The following is a 19,949-nucleotide window of genomic DNA, read 5'->3' as shown; positions in this document are numbered from 1 at the left end:
GCAAATAAGTGGAGCAAGTACAAGGCTAAGTTCAAATCTTGGTACTGGCAGAATAAGAGGAGGAGGAGGAGGAGGAGGAGGAGGAGGAGGAGGAGGAGGAGGAGGAGGAAGAGGAAGAGGACAAAGAGGAGGAGACTGAAGAGAAGATGGAAGAGGAGAAAGAAAAGGAAGAGAAGAGAAGGAGGGTCTAAGGAGGGGGGAAGAGGGAAGGGAAGGGAACTAGCTAATTCAATTAGGATGTCTGATCATATTAAAATGTCTTCATAAGAGCCACCATTGAAAAATACTTCTTAATAAAACAGCTATGGCCCATGTGGCAATACATACAACAAAATATATGTCCACCTCCCATGAATCCATCCTGCAAATCTGCAAGCACAGAGGAGGCCTCTGCACAATTAAACTGAGATTGCACAAGCAGCCTGGCTCGGAAGGGAAAGCTGAAGAGGAAGTAAGCACAGGAAAAGATGCTCCTCCTCCGTAAATGGAAAAAGACAGACGGCAGCCAAGAGAAGCCAGTGGCAGCCCTGCCCAGGTGCAAAGATCAGCCATACCCATACGACAAGCAGGCATCTGAATGCCCTGCCCTCTGTGGGAGGCTCTGAAGCTGGCAGGGAAAGGCAGTGTCCACCGAAGGGGTGATGGGTGTCACTTCTCCAGCAAGGCTTTTCACATCTATTCTAGATTACATTCTACAATACATACAAGCACACACACACAACACAGCATTATTGTAATGACAAAGTTAAGAAAACAAGGGATTATCTGTAAGAAAATGGGTTAATCATGCCATGGGGACACCACACAAATCCATCTCCAAAATAGTTCTCAGAGGGGAAAAATCACATTACAAAGGGTTTCCTACATTAGGCTACCGATTATGTAAATCTCCCCCTCCCCTCTCTCTGTCTGAATCTCTGTCTCTCTCATCTGCTGTGGGGTTTGAACTCAGGGCCTGGGCACTGTTCCAGCTCTACTGCTGTGTATTCTGGCGGTTAACTAGAGATAAGAGTTTCACAGACTATCCTATAGAGGCTGGCTTCAGACTAGGATCCTCAGATCTCAGCTTCCTAAGTAGCGAGGATTACAACACCAGCATCCAGCTAATGATATAAATTTGAAAGCCCAAACAATTCTATATAGTATCAATGAATATGTACCTATGTATAAAACCTATCAAACATTCATGAGAATCATATTCATCAAGCTAGGCACCAGTATCTCACTCCTGTGATCCTAGCTATGCTGGAGGCATAGATCAGGAGGATAGCATTTTTGACAGTCTGGGAAAAACATGTTACTAAGATTCTATCTCAACAGAAAAATCTGGTGTGTTGATGCATGCTTGTCACCCCATCTACTATGGGAAGTATAAACAGGAGGATCATGGCCCAGGCTGGCCCAGGCCAAAAGAGAGGCCTTATGCTAGAAGTAACTAGAACAAAAGGGATGAGAAGCATGGCTTAAGTGGCAGAGTACCTGTCTGCACAGTCATGGACATACAGTACCTCTTTTCAAGGTGGAGCAAGATCTCCACCCTTGGCTCTCTCCTCACTCCACCCACCTAACTGATTACTTTCTTTCATCCCTCCTCTTCCTTTAGGATTTTTTTCTCATGTCTATCTCTTGTGTCTGACCTCGGGGTGTTGTACTAGCCATTAAATGATTATTGTAGGGCAACTGAAGGACAAAGGAGAGAAGATCTACATGTGATTTTGACCTTGAGGAGCAGAGTAATTCTTTTCAAAGTAGAAAGACATCCTTTACCCTTCATCAAACCATGATGGGTTCTAACACACATTGTCAAAACAGAGAATAAAATACAATACAGACTAAAAATATCTACAACAATAGTTTCATCAATCTTTAATGTTTCCTTACACATAATCTTGACCCTATACACACATCCACACACATATGTGCACGTGTACACACTCACAATGTACACATTGTGTCATCAGTCCAAAACTTGAAAAGCAGAGGCTAACAGTTCCTTTAAAAAAAATACAACAGGGGCTGGGAAGTTGGTTCAGTGGTAGAGCGCTTGCCTTGCATGCATGAGGCCCTGGGTTTGATTCCTCAGCACCACATAAACAAAAAGAAAAAAGCCGGAAGTGGCGCCGTGGCTCAAGTGGTAGAGCGCTAGCCTTGAGCTGAAGAGCTGAGGGACAGCACCCAGGCCCAGAGTTCAGGCCCCACGACCGGGACCCAAAAAAAAAAAAATACAACAAAGCATAAAAATGACCAGAATTGTGCTTTGAAGATTTGCAAGTAAGTTTCTAAACATTTGTGAGGAGTAGCAGAGCCAAGCTTAAAACTAATCTTGTATACTGATAGCAACTTTTAGTCCCCCCCCACCTTGTTAGTTGCTAGCATCATTGCAGAAAAACAAGAGCCTGTCTTTGAGAGCAGCCTACGTGTCACTCTTTATGCACCCTGAGCCTCAATGTTTTAGTAGCTGAGTCAATGTATTCATTGGTTTAATAGCTGAACTGGAGAACATGGAATTATCATGACCTCTGGCATTTATCTTTACTTGCAATTCTAGAAGCAGCCCTATCTTACCAAACACTAGCAAGGAAGCCCAACCAAGCAAAGTCAGCTGCCTGTGTAATCATTCTGTTATAGCTTGTACCCAACAGACAGTGGTCAACATTAAATAACATGTCATAAAACCCACTGACATCTGAGTAATGCTGGTGGCGGTCACTGCCCTTCTTCTCCCCCCTCAACTGATGTCTAGCTTCTAGCTTCACTCTGAAATAAGCACATAGGCTTCCAACTCCTCTCTGAAGCAAAAGCACCCAACGAAAATTATAGCCTCCATCCCTTCCTCAAACTCTTCATTAGAAAATTCTGGAAATGTTTTCAGAGACTTCAGAAAGTCCACTGCCAGTTTGAGTCACTACAAGCAGCTTCAGCAGGATAATGATAGGGTAGCATGGATGGGATAGGGAATGGCAGCTGAAGGCCAAAGTCAGGGCTGGATAGCACCTGGGGAAGTCAGGACAATTGAAGGGGGGGCACGTGCACACACATGTGCACATGTGTATGCATGTGTTCGATTTTCACAAAGTGTACTTGATGGATTAAGACTGAGTAAAGGAAGCCTAGAAGAAATATGTACCATTCTATCCTGCGCACGCTCTGAGAACTAGAAGCCAATGATTCATTATCCTGCCCTTGGCTGGGGAAAATCCAGTATCTTCTGAAAGATTATATACTACTAAATATCTTTTGAATTTCTGATAAGAAAAATGCCAATGTAGGTTGTAGTGACTTAGCTCAGTATCTTTCCTGTTTGGAAAATGGTTGCTAATCTGAATTTGTGCCCTTCCAAACCCACGTACAAGTCCAGTTGTTTCTTAGTTATTGGAAAATGTGTCAGGTGAATAGAGTGCCTTTTCTAAAATTTTATTTTATTGTAAAGGTGATATATAGAGGGGTTACAGTTATATAAGTAAGGCAATTAGAACATTTCTCTTCAACAGTGTTAGGGGTCAGGGGGAATACAATCAAGGTTTCTAAGCCAGTGCCTATGTTTTCCTTGGTGGAAACTCTGAAGTATTTTTGTAAACTCACAAATCTGTTTCTCTGTGTCTACTGATTCTCAGAGCCCACTGTGTGAAATCAAGAACTGAAGGAAGGTAAGCCACACGAATACTAATGGACCCTAGACCAGGGTGAAAGAGAGAAAAACTCACTTTCACAGAATTGTGCAAGCACAGAAGTTGGGAGGAAATTCTCTCTCCCCCAATCACAATTTGGTCTCTAGCATTAACAAAAGAACTGGACGTGGGCCATAGAGGCTAGCTCTGATGAGTGAACAATGAAAACTAAGAGATTGTATATTAAAAGTAGACATTAGATTCTTTGCTACCTTTGAACTTGGTTAACTGTTCCCATTGTTTGTTTTGTTTGGTGATAGGTTTATATACACTTTAAGGCATGAGGTGATCTCTGTATTTATTTCCCTACCAACCATTATTGCCACAAGAGATAAGTTTCCACAAGTGACCACGTTTCCTAAAATACATCGCTTATTTCAAATAAAAGCTGTTTATATCCATGGGACAAGATTTACTTATGATGTTATAACATAAGTAAAAAAACCTGCAGTCAATATCAGTCCAGCACGGATTTTATATGTTCATGAATCCTAATGTATTTATTTTTTCTGTTATTTTTTTTCATCAGTTGTGAGAAGTATAGGCAAACTAACTCCCAAGCACTGATTTAGGATGTAAGAGGAATCCTAAGATGGATTTGCATGCTCCCCAACTCCTCCACTGTGCAAATGAGAATGATAACTGAATTAACCATCATACAGAATTGATTAAGCAATTGATTGTGCTTTTTTATCTTACAAAGAAATGGCAAGGCATGCAACCAATAATCTTTGAACACATACATAGCATGTACAAGGAACCAAGTAAGACATTAGGGAGGAACATATAGGGTTGTTTTTCATTGTGGTTACTGTTTTCTTTTATTGTTATTGTTATGTTTTGTGTGTGTGTGTGTGTGTGTGTGTGTGTGTGTGTGTGTGTGTGTGTGTGTGTGTGTGTGTGTGTTGGTCCTAGGCCTGAACTCAGGGCCTAGGCCCTTTTCCTGAGATTTTTGTGCTCAAAGCTACCACTCTACCACTTAAGTCATATCTTCTTATTTTGTTTTATTTTTCAATCATCAGGCAGAATCCTATTGAGGACAAAATACAAATCACACAGTGACACAGTAATTCAGCATAATAATGAAGACATGTGTGTCCTGCTAAGTTAACCAGGAACCCCAGAGACAAAAGACTAAAAAAAACAATGATTCCCACAGACTCGGAGAAAAGTGGTAGAGATCTAGCAGATGATAAATTTAAAAAAATAATTGCCAAATTGGAGCAAAGATAATTCAAAAGACAAAAAGGCAAGGTTTCTGGTAACCTAGCCAACCTAGGATCCAAAGGGATACTATGGTTTGAACATGTTCTCCAAAGTTCCTATGTGGGAAATATAATCTGCAAATAACAGACTGGGGCAGGAAGGTGGGGTCCAAAGCAGGATGATGAGGTGCAGAGACCTGATCTGAGGAGTGCTGGAGGTTGGTACAACAGGAGTGGCTGTGCACATAGGTAGTGGAGTGAGTGGCTTCCTGGAAAAGCCAGTTCACCCTAATCTAGCCTTTTCTTGTATGTGCTTTCCTGCAATTCCATCTACTTCTATGACTGCTGCAACAAGAAAGCCCTCACTTGAAACATGTGGTCTCCTGACCTTGACCCTCCTAGTCTCCGACCTCCAAAAAACAAATGATTCAGAAGTTGTGGTCTCCTGCTTAAGCAGGAGAAAATAGATTAAGACAGGAAAGGGAGATGGCTGTCCTGAAATGTGGTTATTTTCCTGTCTGTTGTCTCTTTATCCTCTGTACCTAGTCTGAAATGGAACAGGAGAGGAAGAAGGAAGGGAGGTGGAACTGAATTCCAAGTTAGGAAAGCTACACCAGGGAGACAAAGCAAGTGTACTTGGAGAATATTAACATGGTTGGAGAAAGCTGAAGTGAACAGCGAATAAACCTGAAGAGATTCACTGGGGCTAGACAGTGATGTCCACCCTACGTAAGAAGGCTAGATTCCAGTCTCCCTACAACAGTGGACACCAATCACAATGAGTCCCCAGCTCAGGAAGTAAAAAGGAAGGGTGTGCCTAGAATCCAGTGAGGAAGCACAATGTGGTTGTTCACTTCCTGTAGGAACTGGAGGAAAGAACCAGAGGCTGGTCACAACTCCTTCCAGAAGGCTTCAAACACACCTACCCCCGCCCACACCTCCTAAAATGTCTCATCACTGGGCTTAGTGGCCTGAATGGGATCTTATTCTACTTTTAAGTCTGAGAGCTAGTGCTTAGAAGATAAAGAAATACACTGGTAAAAATATCATTAATAAATAAAGCACTGCAGAAACTGAAAACACATTAGGAACAATGGCTAACATTCATCATCTGTAATCTCAGGTACTCCGGAAACTAATTGAGAGACTCAAAGTTCAAGGCCAGCTTGAGCCACCCCCCCCCCAACTCTTCCAATAAAAAGCTGTGCAGGGTGGTGTGTGGCCATCATCCCAGCTATATGGGATGCTTGGCTAAGTATAAATGTGTGGTCCAGGCAAGCCCTTGCCAAAAAGTGAGAGCCTACTCAGAAAATAAATAAAGGAAAAAGGGCTAGGAGTATGACTCAAGTAAGAGAACACCTGCTTATTACCAAGCGGAGTTCAAATTCCAGCACCATCAAAAAAGATAAAATAAAAATGAATAGCCACCAGTGTATACTCTACCTGGCTAGATTAAAAGATGTGTGAATTCTGTCTCAACAACCCTGCTTTAATAAGAGTTTAAAGACTATTCTGAAGATTTTTCAATATATGTAGAATCAGAATGGTCAAAGTATAAACCTAAGTGATTTGAAAACCATAGCCCCAATAATCTCGCCAATCCTGATGCCTTCAGTAATCAGCAGTACCAATGAATCAACCCCTAGACTCAAAACTCTAGGTAGTGAGAATGTGTCCTAAATTCTCTTTCTCATCCCAGCACATAGGAACTTGTCAAATCTGGCAAATAAATTGTTCCTCCTTTACAGCCTTGACCAGATCTATCTGCAAACATGACAGACATTTTTAACTTATTTTTCTGTGAATATGTTAGAAGCATTTGGTATTTAAAATCAGGGCTAACTTTATCCTGTTAGAAGTCAAGAGGAAGTTATAATTAGATATAAGTTAGATAACTATTTATTAACATTACATCATTTGAGCAAAACACTTCATCAAGAAGATATCTCTGTGGGAAGAAATAAACACTTTTCCTCACATTAGTGTATTACCAGAGCCCTAAGCCAAGCTATCAAAGAACTAAGTCAAAGGTTTTTTAAAGGGAGACAATGCAGGACTATGACTTGGTCCCATTTTTCCTTAGAATCAAAACTATTACCTAGTTGAATACTAGTGCCTATAATGTACCTATAATCCTAGCTAATCAGGAGGCTGAGATATGAGGATTCAGGTTCCAAGCTAGACACTCTTACCTCCAATTAACTAACAAAAAGCCAGAAGTAGAGTGTTAGCCTTGATCAACTGATGACTTTAAAGGCTCCATTTATCCTTTCTCCTTGCTTCTGGAACAGAACTTGAACTTACATATAACTAAATTTTACCTTCCTCTAATGCATGCATGCGTGGGGGGAGGAGGGGCCTGGGACTTGAACTCAGGGCCTGAGCTCTGTCCCTTAGCCTTTTTGCTCAAGACTAGTGTTTTACTACTTGAGCTACAGCTCCCCTTCTGGCTTTTTGATGGTTAATTGGAGATAAGGATCTCATGAAGTTTCTTGTCCAGGCTGGCTTTGAACTGCAGTCTTCAGATCCTTTCCTTCTGAGTAGCTAGGATTACAGGCATGAGCCACCAGCTCCTGGTCTCTGAGGCTTTTACTTGCAATCTATACTTCTGTAGACTGCTACTTAACATGCCATTTCTCTCATTGAACTGAAAAGCTCCAGTTCATGGACCAATACACAAATGAAGGTTTTTGGCAAAGGAGCTTGGATAACATGAAAAAAGCAAGGGAGATGCCTTCCTGGTAATAATAGAAGAGAATTGAAGAAGAGAATCAATAACTATAAGGTGGGAGAATATCACCTCTTTGAGGTACTAGAGCAATTTTTTCTCCAACAGAAGGAGGGAAACCACCTCATATATGCGTCAAAATCAGTAACTAATGGCACACGCAAGTTTCAAACATGAATCACTGGTTTCCGTGGTGATGCAAATATTGCCTAACAACTCACTGGTCAGTAAGTAACCAAGAAGACAGCAAGGAGGAAATTCAGGAATGGAACGAGGTCTCTATTTTCAGGAATATTTGCAAGAGCCTATATGAACCTACAGAATACTACAAGATAGCCCAGCTTCCACTGCACAGAGGCAAGATTTACCAGCCTCTCCTGCTCTGTGTGAGTCCAGCTCTTTGTCACACACAAACACACACAAAGCTAGAACCAGGAACAGCTGCAAAGGAAGTGATGACATTTTATTTACAAACACAGGGTTACAATTAGAAACACAAGTCTCTAATCTTTCTCTGCTACTTCCCGCTGAGACCTGATAGCACATTTAGATGCTCTGTCCCTTTCAAACTAAACAAAACAATTTTCAGGCTAGACACAGGGCACATGGTTCAAGTGGTATAGCACCTGCCTATCAAGTGTCAAGCCCTAGGTTCAAATCCCAGTAATGCCTTGAGATAATTTCTCAGTAAAAAACAGGATTTTACAAAAAATAACTATGATATCCCTTAGAAGCATGTTTTCTCTTCGTCTGAATAGATTGGATTTTGTAAGAAGGTATGAATTTATTTAGCGTTGCAATAGTAAAGGTAATGAATGGGAATGCATATATATGCCCCAAAATCAAATTCAGTGATAACTTCTGACCAGCGTACACCATCCCTTGTACACAGGGGCCCCCGCTACACAGAAAAGAGACCACAGAGCAAACACTTTCTTTGAGTAGTGTCTGGATTGCCTCCAACAGAATCTCCTAGAGGATTCTCTAAACTAAAAATCCTAACACATAAACAATGTCTAAATCTAGAGTGCAGGCCTGCTCACTCAGAATCTCTGGGGCTGAGATTTGAAAATCTAGATTGTAATACTTGTGTTCAGAAGTCTGGGGACCCCATAGTTAGCAATCCAGGATAAACTAAGGCCCCTAGACCACTAGGACAGAAGACAGGGCAATGGGGCGGGGAGGCAGGGGAGAGGAGACGCAAGCCAGGATTCATCAGTCAAAAGAAAGATTGATCTGACCACAACTCAATATAAAAACTAAGTCAAACTACACAGATTGTGTGTGTGAAACAAATATTTCACAAACAACACAGGTAATATATTCTCTGAACTAGTTATTCTATTTTTATAGTCCTGTCACTAACTGAAAATTGATCTCAGTTTAGTTTATTTATAGCCTCTATCTCACAAATAAGATGTAGTATAAAATTAGTGAAAACGACTGAGAAAGTGGTACAAACGGAAAGTAAAGCCAGAAAACTAAAGGCTGATGGAATGAATCAACAGCAAATCTAAATGCAACAAGGGAATCTAGTCTTCTAACTCTCAGCTTTCCAGCTATCAGGGTAAAGAGAAAAACATGATCAATTACAAACAGTCTAGTATGCATCTGGGAAGAACAAAGCAATGGCTAAGAAGCACTTCCAGGACTCTGGCCAGCCTTCCACACGCTAATCAAATGTTCCCCACACTCTTCAGGGTGGAGAAAGTAAAACACAAGTAGGGGTCACATCTTTTTCTGCTGTTCTCACCTTCCAAGCCTTAGATTACCTAATTCATCCTCTACCCAGAGTACTTTGCACTCACATCCCTCCCAGTGAAGGCTACCATATTACAAAGACATTCCCTGGGGGCTTCCTCTCTCCACATAGTCATCACCCACAAATACAGTACTGGCTCCTCTGCATTTCAGTGAGTTTGTCCTAAATATGAGCTGAATGCTAATCCATTCTAGATATTTCCATAAAATCCTTGAAGCACAAAAATCAAATCTCAACTCTTGACTGCTGAGTCAAGTAAGTGACACTGGTATAGTTGTGTGATCTCAATGATCCGGCCTCTCATCCATTATATTAACTTGTGAGAAACAAAAAATCAATAAACAGGGGCTGGGAAGGTGGCTCAGTGGTAGAGCATTTGCCTTGCATGCATGAGGCCCTCAGTTCGATTCCTCAGCACCATATAAGCAGAAAAAGCCAGATGTGGGGGCTGAGACTCAAGTGATAGAGTGCTGGTCTACAGCTGAAGAACTGGGGGACAGCACCCAGGACCACAGTTCAGGCCCCACAACCGACAAAAAAAAAATCAATAAACAAACATAAATTTGCTTGGCTCAGTGCGCCTGGTACCTATTAATGCTAGATTCCCCTTTGCCCATCAGAGATCTTTTGGGTACTAAGTTTCCTTGCTTCTAGGTCCATTTATTGTCTTCACAAATCACTCCAAATTCAAGCTTCCTAAAGAGTGTGAAGATCACCCAGGAAAAAAGTTGGTTTCCAACAGTCATAAGCAAGTGACTATAAAGTGCCACATGTGACAAGATTTCCTGTCACTGTTCTAAGCATTTAAAAAAATAATAACACAGGGGAAACTGAGTGCTGCTACCTCACTCTTGTAATCCTAGTTACATCACATTTCAAAGCCAACCCAGGCAGTAAAGTCAGTGAGAGTGTTACCTCCAATAAACTACCAAAAAAACCAGAAAGGGAGCTGCAGCTCAATTTGTAGAGCATTAGCATTGAGCCAAAGAAACTCAAAGACAGCACCTGGGCCAAGACCAGGGGAAAGAAATTAAGGAGAAAATAAAAATCTGAGGCAAGAGAACAAACTTAAGTCATCCAGTATAAAGTAAATTCTCTAACCCAGCAATATTTAATTGTTAAAAAGGAAATATATATTTGGTAGCAGGATTCAGAAACATACTTAGTCTTTACTCTTGAATAGATTAACTACTTTCTTATAAGAAGTAGTAGAAGGGTTTTTTTTGCTGTTTTTATTTTGATTTTATTTTTCTTGGGGTCAGGTCATGGGGCCTGAACTTTCCTTCAGCTCTTCAGCTCAAGGCTAGCGCTCTACCACTTGAGCCACAGCGCCACTTCCGGCTTTTTTTCTTTTTACTTATGTGGTGCTAAGGAATCAAACCCAGGGCCTCATGCATGCAAGGCAAGCGCTCTACCACTGAGCCACCTTCCCAGCCCTGATTTTTTTTTTGTAGAACCTATTTTCATGGATGGTAAAGACATAAAAAATGTAGCATGCTAGGCCCTACACAGAAGAAACCCCTTACTCTGTGTACTGTCCTTCAGTGTAAGTATCCCAGATTAAACAATGTGACTGGCCTACCTTTTCTGTGATATAGAAGTTTGAACTGTCAGCATGTTGCAGGGCAAAGCACTCATGGTTGGCAAGAGATGACCTACAAAACATAGCATAAGTGATCAGAGAAACAAAAGTGCTCGTCTTCATTTTTATTCGTTCTACAGGGGTGAGGTGAATTACATTCACTATGATTAGAATGGAGTCAGTCTCAAATAGGCACAATGGGGTCTCTAAAGAAAATGGCTTTAACTCACCTGTTACCCTAAGACCAACAGTCCTTTCCTCTCTGAAGTTCCTAGACCAAGGCTACTGCTCACCTCTAAGCATTTCATCAAGGCTTGGGGGGGGTGGGGTGGGGTGGAGGGACTTAAATTGTGAGTGGCAACATTCTTCATTTTGAAGAATTGAGGCAAAGAAATGATAGCAAGGTAAATGGCAGCAATTTAAACGTGTGAGAATTAGCACATTGCCAATTGTCACTGAATTCTTTAACTCACAATCAGTTCACCCCACACAGATTGGAACACACTAAGTATGGCAAGTCTTCTCTAACATCCCCTAATACTCTATTCACAGTTCTGCTTTACAAGTCAAGAAATACCATGTGACTTTCCAATGTGCCCTTCCTCAGGATGGTCAGAACAACCCAGAGGGAGGAAAGGCGCGTCAGTCAGTGGGAAAATTCCACAAAACACACAATAACCCACGGACTTGTCTGTTAATTCTTCCACAGGAGCCTGTGGGATGCTTTCAGTGTATGTCAGATGGAGTGTGTATTTAACTCTTAGGAACATTTAGTCTAAAGGTTCCCTGCTTGGAAGGATGAAAGGAACATGAGTGTTCAAAAGAATTAATACCAACCCTCTGCACATACGGAGCCAGACATTCCATGCTTTCTATTCTTCAAGGAGTAAGGGAAAGATTTTGGTGGAGAAAGAAGGGTAATTCTCACAAGGTAATTCTTTGTGACTAGGTAGGTCACATGAAGAGTTACGAATAAGATTTATGGTTATCATTTATTTATAGGATTATGGATAATATTCTATCCCTCCAGCGGAAATACTCTATGTTCCTGCCAATGTATGGACTAAATGCTTCAGAAGAATCTTTGCAACACTTACCCATCACACACTTCCTTGATTATTGCAGACATGTTTTTTCCTGCAAAATAACAAAAAAAGGAAATATTGTGGTTTCATTCCATCATTTTAACTGAATAAAATAAAGCCACGTTAAGTTAAAAAAAAAAAAAAACCTCTTGGCAAGGAAAATTTACATTTAGTATTCTTAGTTCTGAGTGAACTCTTACATTTTTAGGGGCTTGAACTCTAGGCCTGGGCGCTGTCCCTGAGTTCTTTAACTCAAGGTGAGTGATCTACCACTTGAACCACAGGGCCACTTCCAGTTTTCAGTTGGTTAATTGGAGATAAGAGTCTCAAGGACGGGGCTGGGAAGGTGGCTCAGTGGTGGAGCACTTGCCTTGCATGCTCAAGGCCCTGGGTTCGATTCCTCAGCATCACATAAGAAAAAAGCCGGAAGTGGCGCTCTGGTGCAAGTTGTAGAGTGCTAACCTTGAGCTGAAGAGCTGAGGGACAGCGCCCAGGCCCAGAGTTCAGGCTCCACGACCGGACCCCCCCCCCCAAAAAAAGGGAATCTCAAGGGCTTTGCTGCCTAGGCTGGCTATGAACCATGATCCTCACAGCTCAGCCTCCTGAGTTACTAGGATTACAGGCATGAGCCATCAGCACCTGGCTATACTTAACATTATTAATTGTACAAAGTATATAGCATATTTAAATTTTGCCTTGTTAAAGTTGAGACACAAATACACTTTATTCAAAGATCTACCATGCAAGGAGAAACCTGCAAGTTCAAGGAATAACCAGAATAAAGCAAGCAGCCAACTGGCTTTATAAAGACAAGGCTGGATTCATGAGATTCTTTGAAGAATGTGGCAAATGGGACATGAGATGTTGCAAAATTGTTCCTGCAAAGTACACGGGATTCTTCTCCCAAGTGTGGCCCCATTAAACGTCAATCTCACAGCATGTTTGGGCTCATACACTGGAGTAATGTGAGCAGGACTCCATGTGCCACCGTGTCAACTGGCGCTGACCACAGCTGTGCTCCGGTCCTCACAGCCACACTTGTGCTCAGCCTGTCCCCCCGAGTGAAGGAACGCAGTGAGGAAACATTCGCTTGCCCAAAGATCTCCAAACTCTTTCTGTTTGGGATGTGGACAGACACAGTCTCCAAGATCAGAGAGGACTGTGTCCACCAAGAGAACAAATCACAGATGAGAAATGGATGGTGAAGACAGGAAGAGAAAACCAAGAAATGTAATTCATGATCCAGGATTTTCAGATATGCCCATCAAGAAAATCATATTTACATATGTACTATATATATGCATAATCTTATGTATACATATATATGTGTTGTATGTGTATATATGTATGAATGTATCAATGTAGAAGCATAGTCTATGCCTGCCTCTCTGACAGTAGGGTTGGTTCACTTCCTAGCTCTGTCAACTTGTCTGCATTGTCATCCAGCACTTCCTTAGTTTGCCCCACTAGCAGTATCTGTCATGCAGACTGAACTTCTGCATCGCTCAGGGCTGTTGGGAACTTAAATGGCTATAAATTAAATAGGAATTAATTTGTCAAAGTGAAACATCCCAGAAAGGGAGAGGCCTCCTTTTTCCTCTCCTGATACTCAAAGAGCTTTTTATCCCCAGAATATACTTGTGTGGAAACAATGTCACTCCATCTGCTCTACTGGGGAATTTTGAGCACTGTCCATAGAGTCTTCCCCCAGGACTCCTGTAGCTCCTGTGCAATTCCTCACCTCATTGTGCAGCAGGTGACCTACACTTCGCTACCTCAACATGATCAAGACAGTATCTGCCTCTGCCCAGAACTCTGCTAAACACAGTTCCTGAGAGAAGAGAAAACAAGAATATCTGTGTTTTCACATTTTTAATTTATTTAAGTATTTTTTGTCTGTGTTTATTTTAGTTGTTGCCTAGGCCTTTACCTATTCATGGGGTAAGACACAGACACGGTACAGACCAGAGGCACATGAGTGTCTAATGTTTAATTATCCACTCACAGAACTGGCCTGTTCACTGGCACATTTATGCTAGCTATTTTCAAACATTTAACTAATCCTTTTTGCTACTTTTTATTAGCACACATGTATATAATACAGGGGGATTTCATTACTATATTCCATAGATGGACAACACAGTGGACTTTGAGCAAGTTCACCCCTTGTTTTATTTACATATTTATTTATTTATTCATTCATTCATTCATTCATTCATGTTGTTGGTCGTGGGGCCTGAACTCTGCCTGGGCGCTGTCCCTCAGCTCTTTAGCTCAAGGCTAGCGCACTACTGCTTAAGCCACAGTGTCACTTTCAGTCTTTTGTGCTTATGCGGTACTGAGGAATCGAACCCAAGGCATCAACATGCAAGGCAAGGACTCTACCACTGAGCTACTTCAGAACTCCCCCCCTTTGTTTTTTTTTTAAATCATATTCCCTTAACCCCGTTTGCAGTGTTGAGTGGGTTTCATTATTCTAGCTTCTTATATCCCGTATATATGTATATGTATACATATATATATACTAAATGCATACATAAGTACATGTGTGTATATATGTTTGTCTCTATCTATATGTCTATTTGTTCTTCATCTTATACATTACTCCACAGTCCCCATTTATATCCCTGTGCCACCATCAACTACCTTTGACATAATGGGTTAACTTTCATAGTTATTCCTTCTAAACTGGGGGTTTTGTTCAGTGGTACAATATACACTTGTATATGTATGTGGTACTGTGTTCAAAACCCAGCACCAAAAAAAGTTACCTCTTCTATCCAACTTCACTCTTGTACCCATCAACCATGCTCTCTTCACTTCCTCCCCACACCCCATTTTCATGGTCTGTTAATCATCATTCTATTCCCTAGTACCTCGAGACTAACCATTTAGCTTTTACAGGTTAAGTGAAAACATGTGTTGTGTCCTTTTGTTTTTAAGGGGGATTATTTATGTCGTTTAACATACTGTCCTTCAAAACTAATCGCTGTAAGTGGGAAGATTCAGGACTGAGGGTTGGAGGGGGCGTTCTTGACATTCTGAGTTGGTTTCCTCTAGAACAAGAATGGAAGTGGTGACAGAGGCCTATAGTGGTACACTCCATGCACAAGTCCTTGGTCTTAGCAAAGATTGGTCAGCTGGTCATGGTTCTCACTGAGAGCAAAGTGGCAGATGAGTTCTCACAATTAAATGTCAGAGAAGCTTTAGGAACAAAACCTCTCCCAGGAGACAACAATTTTGCAAAGACAACACTTTTGTGCTTCTAGCTGCCACACACCTCTCCAGAATGTCAGTATTGGTAAGGTCCATCAGAGACTCTCCCATTGCCAAATATGGCTTCTTGTTCCTCAAAATAAGGTATAAATAAGCAGGCTGGGGTGTAATCTTAAATTACATGGAAGCCACAGATCAGAAGAGGAGACTGTCACTGACGTAGGACGCAAGTTTGAACGCCACTGTTCTCCCCAATTTAGTTTTTTAGGTGAGGCTTCCCAGGCATACTGTGAGTTTTAATTAAAGTCTGATTCAGAGATACAGAATCAACTTAAAAAAGACAGATGTAAATCCCCCAACAACAAATCTACCAAAAAACAACTGTCTGATAAATCAGGGACTAAAGACTTAAAGAAAGGGAGCTGGGAAGGTGGCTCAGTGGTAGAGCGCTTGCTTTGCATGCATGAGGCCCTGGGTTCGATTCCTCAGCATCACATAAGCAAATAGAAAAAAGCTGGAAGTGGAACTGTGGCTCAAGTGGTAGAGCGCTAGCCTTGAGCTGAAGAGCTCAGGGACAGTGCCCAAGCCCAGAGTTCAGGCCCTACAACCGGACCCCCCCCCCCAAAAAAAAAAGACTTAAAGAAAGAGCTGGGAAAGAGGCTCAGTAGTAGAGCGCTTGCCTTGCATGCATGAGGACCTGGGTTCGATTCCTCAGCACCACATAAACAGAAAAAACCAGAAGTGGCACTGTGGCTCAAGTGGTGGAGCGCTAGCCTTGAGCTGAAGAGCTGAAGGACAGCAGCTAGGCCCAGAGTTCAGGTCCACGACCGGCAAAAAAAAAAAGGTTTAAAGATAAACGTCTCTGAAGAGGAAATAAGAATGGCCAATAGACACATGAAGAAATGCTCAACTTCTCTAGCCATAAAAGAAATGCAAATCAAAACAACATTGAGACTCCACCTAACCCAATTAGAATAGCTATAATCAAGAACTCTAATAACAACAGATGCTGGAGGGGATGTGGCTAGAAGGGAACCCTACTGCATTGTTGGTGGGAGAGTAAACATTTTCAACCACTGCGGAAAGCAGTATGGAGGTTCCTCAAAAGACTCTACATAGAGCTCCCCTATGACCCAGCAATCCCACTTTGGGGCATTTACCCAAACAAGGCCATACTAAGGCTACGAGCACAACTATGTTTATTGCAGCATTATTTACCATAACTAAGATATGGAACCAACCCAGATGCCCCTCAGTGGATGAACAGATCAAGAAAATGTGATATATATCTATATGTACATATAGATGTATATGTGTGTATGTCTGTGTGTGTGTGTGTGTGTGTGTGTGTCTGTGTGTGTGTGTATGCACAATGGAATTCTATGCCTCCATCAGAAAGAATGACATTTCCCCATTTTTGGGGAAATGGAAAGACTTGGAAAAAATTATAATAAAGCACAAAGAACCATAGGTCCCATGGTTTCCCTTATTTGCAATAATTAATACATTTCTAGGACAAGCAGAAAAGATCAAAAACTATATACATATGAACACATGAGATGATGTTAAGCGAAATAGGGACCCCAAGATAGGGATACAAATTTTTTCTTTCTTTCTTGCTATTGTTCCTAACCTATTTATAATGTACTATGTGATTTTTTTTTGTTTTTTGTATGCTCCTTCCCCATGGTATAACTCCTGTTTTCACTGTATTTGATTCCGGTGCCCTGCGTCTTGCATATACACTTCTCTAATTTGGGGAGGGGAAAGGAAAAAACAAAATGCTTAAATAGGGATTCAGGTTGACCCACTGTACCAATGAGATATACGAGACACTATGTTGAAAACAAACTTTACAACTTCAGCAGGGTTGGGGGGGAAATAGTTGGGGAGGTTGGAGGAAAGGGATGGAAGGGGAAAAACAAAGGAGGAGGCAACAATGCTCAATAGAATATATACTAATTACCTTGCTCATGTAACTGTAACCCCTTTGTACAGTATTTTTACAATAAAAATGTACCAAAAAAGAGGCAGATATCTCTGGGGTTCCATTGTATCTAGAATATTCTGAGCGTGGTTATATGACATGAACAAAAACCACCAAATACAAAGCTTAGAGACTCAATATAGAAAGATTAAAGAAAAAACTCAAGGCCACAAGGAATGGCAGCTACCTGAATGTCCACCATCAGCTTAGCCAATTAAAATGACTGTTATATAAGGACCCTGCAACCTAGCCAATGACTATTACATAAGGACTATGGAGCCTAGCCAATTAAAATGACTGTAGTGCCACTTCCGGTTTTCTGGCAGTTTATTGGAGATAAGAGTTTCATGGACTTTCCTGCCGGGGCTGGCTGTGAACCTCAGATTTCAGCCTCCTGAGTAGCTAGGATTACAGGCATGAGCCATGGCACTGTAGCTCAAGTGGTAGAGTGCTAGCCTTGAGTTGAAGAGCTGAGGGACAGCGCTCAGGCCCAGAGTTCAAGCCCCACTACTGACAAAATATATATAAAATAAAATGACTGTACGGACAGAGCTTGGCTTTAGGGTCCATTTTCTGGTACTTCTATCTGCTCAAATCAATGTGAGTTCCTCAACCACCCAGACCCTAATGCCAGCAATGTTTTCAGATCTCACCCTGGATATCCATTCTTGTCTTCTTTCATCAATCAGGTCGTGGATCTCATTGTATTATTCTAAGTCTGTGGTTCTGGGTCCCAACACTCTTAAACATCTCACTGTTAGAGCATTTGAACTCTCCTCCATTAACTGATGAAATGTACAAGCATAAGTCATCACACCCAGTTCCCTGGGCCTCCATATGCCCCAGTAGTACAGCAGGTTCTCCCACCTCCCCACCCCACCCCAACACCTTCGCTGGCTCTCTGTGTCTACACTGCAGCCCAAGAGAAGCATGGACTTCTACTTCTATCTTCAATCTCCCCATCCCTTGTCTTGTTATCTGATCTCCTGCCTCTCTCATCTCAACATGGGATGACCATTACAGTACACACACACACACACTGGAGACCAGGAGCTTTTCTTCTGCTTCCCCAACCCCAGGGCCTTTCTGAGCACCAGCCCATCTCCAGTAATGGCTTCCATAAGTTGCTGATGACAGTGTTCAATCAACACAAACTTAACTTCCATGAGCTTTTCAACTCGCCTACAAATGATGATACCCAGGCACATTTCTTGTTTTACATTTACAAGACACCAAGTCTCCTCATCACTCCTTCCATAGGCGCATCTTCCATGCTCACTCCCAGACTCTTACCACCACCTTTGTTCTCAGGATTCCAGCAGCAGATCCCTGAAAACAACCTTGCACCTTGTTGCTCTCATTCGCTCCAATCCCATGCTCCCACCCCCCCTCCCCAATTGTGCTTATGCCTCTCTGTTGTTGTAAAATTCAACATGATTTTCAATGAAGATTAGAACATTGAAATCTCTAAGTTTGACCAGAACCTCGTATCGTTTGGTCCCAAGAAATCCTGTTTTATACATACTTCTCATAGAAAAAGAAAAAATGGAAAAGTCCCTTCACCATACTTATGCCATTTGCTCGACTGAAATGTCCCTGTCCTTCTTTCTGCCCCCCTTGCCACAGTGAGATATTGCTCATAGCAGAGCTATCCTCCCAGCCCTCCCCAGAGAGATGGAACTGTTCTAACTGTACTTAGTACAATAACTGACTCACCCAGGAGGACTTTATATCTCTCCCTTTTCTTCTTGTCCTTGTTCTTCTTGAGAACAAGGCATCTTAATTCATCTCAATGACTTCCTCACCTTCCTTCCTTTGGTCTTGGCTACCACAGTATGTAGGGGCTAATCAAATCGAATCAGAGACTCAGTAGATCTCTGTTAAATAAACAAAAAAAGTCTAGATTTACTCATGTGTGTGTGGGGGGGAGAGTGTCCCTGGGCTTGAACTCAGGGCCTAGGCACTGCCCCTGAGCTTTTGTACTCAAGGCTAGCGATCTACACCACTTGGAGCCACAGCTCCACTTCTAATTGTCTGGTGGTTAATTGGAGATGATAGTCTCATGGACTCTATAGCCCTGGCCAGCTTTGAACCATGATCCTCCAATCTCACCCTCCTGAGTATCTACAATTACAGGCATGAGCCACAGCACCTGACATAATAAAGCAAAATATTTTTAAGGAGAGCTTGAAGCCATCAGCATATTCCCTATCTCCTACCACATGTACCATGTTTCAGTGGCTCTAAACAGCTCCTGCCACAAGCTGGCAGACACACAAAAGCTGTCACTCCACTCTGAACAGAATCAGTCTCCTGGGAATCATGGGAGGTTCAACTTGGAAGAATACTGGGTAGCCTGCAGATGATAAACCAGACACCAGTACCACAGCCATTTCCATGGCTGTTGTACCAAATAGGTGAGCTATTGTGCCCAAGAGCCAACCCTGAGCAAAGCTCCCACACAGACCACACTCATCTAGTCCCACCGCTTTATCTCTGCCTGCATAAAGCCCTCAGGATGACATGAGCTCATTGTCTGACCAGTAAATTCAGTCAGAAATCTTTCCCAGTGATCATATTTGTGAACATTTGCCTAGCACACACAAAAATATTCCTGCCTACCTTGCCAGCTCTTCAAGGCCTGGGGCACCCTGCATAATACATAGCTAGCTTTCTGTAGACTCACTGGGAAATTTGCCTTTCACCTGGGGGAAAG

At 42.0% G+C, this 19,949-nt stretch overlaps 1 protein-coding gene across 1 annotated transcript in view; it reads right to left on the bottom strand.

Moving 5' to 3' along the window:
- LOC138815467 (uncharacterized) overlaps nucleotides 1–19,949 on the bottom strand; it is a 48,523-nt gene that overhangs the window by 17,247 nt on the left and 11,327 nt on the right. The window contains exons 3-4 of the mRNA XM_070004895.1: nucleotides 12,043–12,082; nucleotides 10,946–11,018 (exon numbers count right to left, since the gene is read on the bottom strand). Coding sequence (XP_069860996.1) covers nucleotides 10,946–11,018; nucleotides 12,043–12,082 — 113 coding nt within the window. The remainder of the gene's footprint in view (nucleotides 1–10,945; nucleotides 11,019–12,042; nucleotides 12,083–19,949) is intronic.

Source organism: Dipodomys merriami, unplaced genomic scaffold (assembly GCF_024711535.1).
Source record: "Dipodomys merriami isolate MVZ:Mamm:240054 unplaced genomic scaffold, mDipMer1.0.p SCAF_1098, whole genome shotgun sequence".
Taxonomy (NCBI): domain Eukaryota; kingdom Metazoa; phylum Chordata; class Mammalia; order Rodentia; family Heteromyidae; genus Dipodomys; species Dipodomys merriami.
Note: the sequence above shows the minus strand (reverse complement) of the source record. Positions and strands in the feature narration are given on the sequence as shown.